Here is a 5279-nt window from a genome sequence, read left to right on the forward strand (position 1 = left end):
GTGTGTGTGTGTGTGTGTGTGTGAGTGCATGCGTGCGTCCGTGCGTATTTAAAGCGGCACACTAGAGCCAACACTGTTTTCTGAACCTGAGGCCAGTTGGCCCCGCGTTAAAGAAAAGGAGGTGAATTACAGCACCCAAGCTGCCATTTGGGTGCCTGAAGCAATTAGTAAAGGGTGTTCATACATATGGAAGTATCTGCTCAGCCCCGCTCTACCCCACCCCCAAAAATTCTACACGTACTTCTTCTCATGAACAACTGAAGTGCAAACAAATAAAGTAATGTAGTGACACAGTATGTACAATGCTTTTAGTGTAAATTCCTATAGTTAGGGCACATAGCATTATTTTGGTGTTCAGCAGCAGCTCTGTCTAGCTGCAGTGTTTGGTGATCCTTGGTTTTATCAATGCTGCAGCAGTGATTAATGAAGAGGAGGACCCCTGAGAGGAGGGAACCCTACACAGAGAGGGAGACTGTTTGGATAGGTGGCTCACCCAATCAGAGGCAGATACCCATAGGAATGCCAGATGATCTTGTCCATATAATCCAATCAGCTGAAATCAGAATCCCTCCCCAGAGCTCACCTTTGTCCGAATCTTGAGATCTACCTTATCATTAAGCTCAGTAATTAGTTTAAAGCGAGACTTTGTGCGTTTTGAAAGAAAAACGCAGCACAATCTTTCTCTTTCAAATGAAAAATTGAATCCTTAAACAATAAAATCGAGCACCATTACTCAATTTAATACATTTAACAGTTTTGATACTGCAACCTTACTTGGTATTGTATGACCAGTAGATCATGATGGCTAATGTTCAATTCAAGCCAATTCAAAGCCTGTTTACAGGTCTTCAGGAGTAATACTGCTGGATATGTGATAAAAGGTGTATAAAGCCTGTTGTGGCTCCAGAGAAGTCTGATAAACTGTTGGTTCAGGCTAAAGACTACAAGTTTAAAAATGAAAGAAATCTGAAAGTGTAGAGATAAAAAGAAGTGAGGTTACTGGACCTCTGTAGCTGGCTCCTCATCTCTGCTTAAGGCTAGCAGCTCAAGGCTAAAGTACAACTAGCAAAACAAACCCGAACCTTCAACAAACTGGAGGTTGAGTTGCATTGTTGGTAACATAAGCACCCGATTTTGACAAGGAATGATAACAAAGACGGAAACTGAATCTGCCATTATCCCATAAATGCCATTTACGGCTAAAGTGGCTGCTGCTGACCAAAAGTTACTACCTTAAAGACTCATAAAAAACTCAATTTAAAACATGAAAAAGCCTATTGAGTCTACTGTATTTTCATGTAGTGAGTGTGCTCTTATGTGTGTGTGTATGTATGTGTGTGCATGCTCAGGCAGTCATTTTAAATGTCATGCTTGGCAGCGCTGTGTTGCTTTTTGACCTCATGCCCCCCTCCATCTCTCCCCAGTGGAGCCGGAGTTCAAGTATGTGGGCAACATGCATGGCAACGAAGTGCTCGGCCGTGAACTGCTCATTAAGTTCTCCCAGTTTCTGTGCGAGGAGTATCAGGCCGGAAACCAGCGGATCATGAGGCTGATCCATGACACGCGCATCCACATCCTGCCCTCCATGAACCCCGATGGCTATGAGGTGGCAGCCAGACAGGTAAAGTACACCCTGACATACATGTGAGCCCCAGACTTCCACATGCCAAAAGAAAACTAGGAAAAATCGCCAACTAGGATGCCTCTTGCTGTTTTCCTTCAGCAATCATTTACCACTCACACTGTAGAGAGAAAGTTTCCACATTTTTGCTTGATTGTGTTCCTTCCAGTGGACATGTTGGAAATGTTAAGGTCCCTCAGGGAAACTAAACACCTGCAAGGTAAATCACAGCATAACACATATCTGACTCCATCACATTTCATACAAGGTACTGTGTGTGTGTGTTTATATCCATTGAAGACAAGCAACCAAGAGCTAAAAAGAGTTTTTATTTAATTAAATATCCCACTATTTGCTAATGTCTATTAGCCCACTGAGAGAGCCCCTAGCTTTCTACTATATGGGTAATTATATGGCCTGTGAAACAACAGACACACATGCAACCCCCTTTAACACAAACACACACACACGCACAATCTCTTTGAGACTAATTATATGTCCCGAGGAAGCCAGTTGCACGTTTCTTCTCTTTGCCACTCAGACGACACACACACAAAGCACTATAATTTGTTGCATCAACAGATGTTTGGACAACAATGGGAAGGTTGCTTTATTTCCCCGAATCCTAGATGGCATAGTGTTGATTTGGGGTACTAATTGAGCAACAAAAAGAACCGTATGTGCCCAAGGCATCAACAATTATAATATTTAAATATTTCCATATAGAGTCTAGTCTGTTCTTTCAGTTGTCTGACAACAGGTTAGAAAGTCTGCACGGAAACAATAAGAACCGCCTTATTTTGTAACGGATCATTTTTTAGGAATAGCTCCAGATAAAAAAAATGTCTTTTAAAAGTCACGATTAATGATTAAATGTCTCATCTAGAGTCAGAATAGAGAAATAGGTCTCTGAGCCCTGAGTAGATTAAAACAAGAGTCAACGCTAGCGGCGCTGTGAGGCTGTACGCTAAATGCTAAAGTCGGCATCTTTACATGCTCACTGGGAGAATGCTAACGAGTTCGTGTTTAGCAGGTATAACTCCATTTTCAACATCTTACAGTAGTTACCACTCTAACATTTGCTAGTTTCCGCTATACAAAAAGTACATTTGTGACTGATGGAATCAGCTATATTGAACAAGTTAAGATTTTGACCTGATGATGCCGCTAAACGTTATTAGGATTCATCCTCTGGGGAATATTAATGTCTGTATGAAATTATGATGGTAATCGATCTAATAGTTGTTGAGACTCAAAGCACAAATTCCAACATCAGGAGTTTCGAGTATACTGACAATTCTTTAATTTTGTGTCTGCCATGCATTATTATAGGCTTTTTTTTTTTTATCAAACTCAGGACTTCTGAGTTTCTTAAAAATTTCTCTTGTGAATTGTCTCTTTGTGTATTCTTAATATACTTTCAAAGTTTTTTGGAAAGGGTTTAAGTCTAGATTCCTAAGAAAACTAGGAAATTATTGTAAATTAAACGTTATATACAAAAAAACACTGCAGATTGTCTGTGGAATATCCAAACCAATGTTCCTTTTGCTGCTTCCACGCAATATGAATTCCTAGCTTGATAAACTATCTTAAACTATCTTAAAACCCAAGAGGTCAAAACATCATAATACAATCTATACCGGGAAAACAACAAAGCAGCCCAACAGTAGCTGCTGTTTGAGAAACTCGATATTCTGTCTGTGGGTCAACAGGGTCCAGAGTTCAACGGCTACCTGGTGGGTCGAGGGAACGCTAGAGAATTTGATCTGAACCGGAATTTTCCAGACCTGAACGCACTCATGTACTACTACGAGAAGACCAACGGTCGAAACCACCACCTGCCCCTGCCGGACAACTGGGAGCAACAGGTCAGTGCCGCTGGATAAACACACAGGACACACTCATTTATCTGTGTCCGTGTGTCTGTGTGTGCAAATGCATGTATGTGCTTGTGTGGGAGAGAGAGGAAGATGAATGAGTACATTTATCATGCTTGTGTGAATGTGTGTTCAGTGTTTGAGTATGAAGTTGAATAATGAGCAGCTGTAACATAACTCAGTTATCTTGGCTTTAACTTTGTTGACATAAGTGGATTCATGAGATTTGTACTGGATCAGGCTCCACTGCCAGTTGAGCTTTTACAAAAAAAAACAGTCCATAAGTTCAAACAGTAAGTGAATCCCTTAGTAGGCTATCTGTTTTATGTTTTGTATTTTTTGTGTTTGTGTATAGTCTGACCCGTTTGAAATGCATAAAGGATGTTAGCGGAAGACCATAGAATAAAGTTGACATACAGAAGTCCTCTAAAGCTCTTTCACTCATGTAATAATAACAACCTAACAAGCTATATGTACAGTAGTAAGACCTTCTGCTTCAGCTAAACATTTTTGTCATTTCGTCACCACCATGAGAATGTGAACTGACCTACTTTGCGGTATGAGAGTGTAACCTTGAGACAGTGAGCAACTCTCAACAATCATGTTGTTCCACTCAAAATCACTATTGCCGAGTCTGTCTTTAGATAATAAAAACGTTTACGCTCTTTTCCAGTAGGCAGTGAAAAACTGATAAAATCATGGTGGATATTTTTTTTGCAAGACTATTTAAACCTTCTAATGCAGCTTTGTGTTCCTTGAAACATTTGTAACTTGGCAGAAACACACTAAGCTCTTGGAAGAGTCAGGTACTGTACATGCTACTACATGTCCTCTCCATCAATTATTTAAAAAAGCCCTACACTGTGGTAGAGACGCAGTTCTGTTCTGGGTGACTCTACTTCACTGTGCACTTATTATTTCATATCACTGCAGCCTAAAATGTTGAAAGAAGGGAAAGATAAGAATGTGTGCTGTCAAACTATTGCGATTAGTTGGCTGTAAAGTTTTAAGTATCAAGGCCAGATCCTTCAAAGTGTCTTGTCTGCAGTCGTCTTATCTTCAACGACTCTTAAAGGGCTACCGTTTTCAAGGTTCATTTCCTTGAGGTTTATCCTCTAATCTGGCCTTCCCTTTTGTCCTTCATGCTTGAAACCACTGGGTGTTATTATGGCTGGATACTAATTACTCTGTAGACACAGTAAAGCATACCAAGTATCCAGGTATCCAAAATCAAATATAGTCAAATATATATAATTTAGCTTAGCGTTAGTTCATGCATGGTTTGCTGATTGAATTAATGTATCATTCCTATCCGACATACACCAATCACAGGCATTCTCACATCAAGGCGGCCATTTAAAATGTGACTCCTTCCTCACTGATCCCTGCTACACTGACACTGCTTTACTCACTGCTGCTGCTGGCAGCGCTTTGCCTCCACCTCCCCAGCCTCCACCTTCCATAGTCCTAACATGACTCAAAGTTTAAAAGGGTTTTCAATGTCTTTCTTTTGGCTCACTTATACCCAATGGGGTTTCTGCATGGCGCTCCCTGTTTCAGCTTAGCATGCTCATTGGCTGGTCCAGAGAGCCTTTTAAATATTTGTTCTTTTATTTTATTCCTATTATTATTATTATTATTATTATTATTATTTTCATGTATATTGTATGTATTTATATTTATATTCTGTGTTGTGTGACTGATGTACGTGTGCTGCTGTGACACCATAATTTCCCATTTTTCTTGGGATCAATAAATATCTATCTATCTATCTATCTATC

At 40.1% G+C, this 5279-nt stretch overlaps 1 protein-coding gene across 1 annotated transcript in view; it reads left to right on the top strand.

Annotated features, from left to right (window-relative positions):
* cpn1 (carboxypeptidase N, polypeptide 1) overlaps positions 1 to 5279 on the top strand; it is a 19391-nt gene that overhangs the window by 1894 nt on the left and 12218 nt on the right. Inside the window, exons 2-3 of the mRNA XM_032501350.1 lie at positions 1425 to 1621; positions 3334 to 3489. Coding sequence (XP_032357241.1) covers positions 1425 to 1621; positions 3334 to 3489 — 353 coding nt within the window. The remainder of the gene's footprint in view (positions 1 to 1424; positions 1622 to 3333; positions 3490 to 5279) is intronic.

This window comes from Etheostoma spectabile, chromosome 21 (genome assembly GCF_008692095.1).
Source record: "Etheostoma spectabile isolate EspeVRDwgs_2016 chromosome 21, UIUC_Espe_1.0, whole genome shotgun sequence".
In the NCBI taxonomy this organism is placed as follows: domain Eukaryota; kingdom Metazoa; phylum Chordata; class Actinopteri; order Perciformes; family Percidae; genus Etheostoma; species Etheostoma spectabile.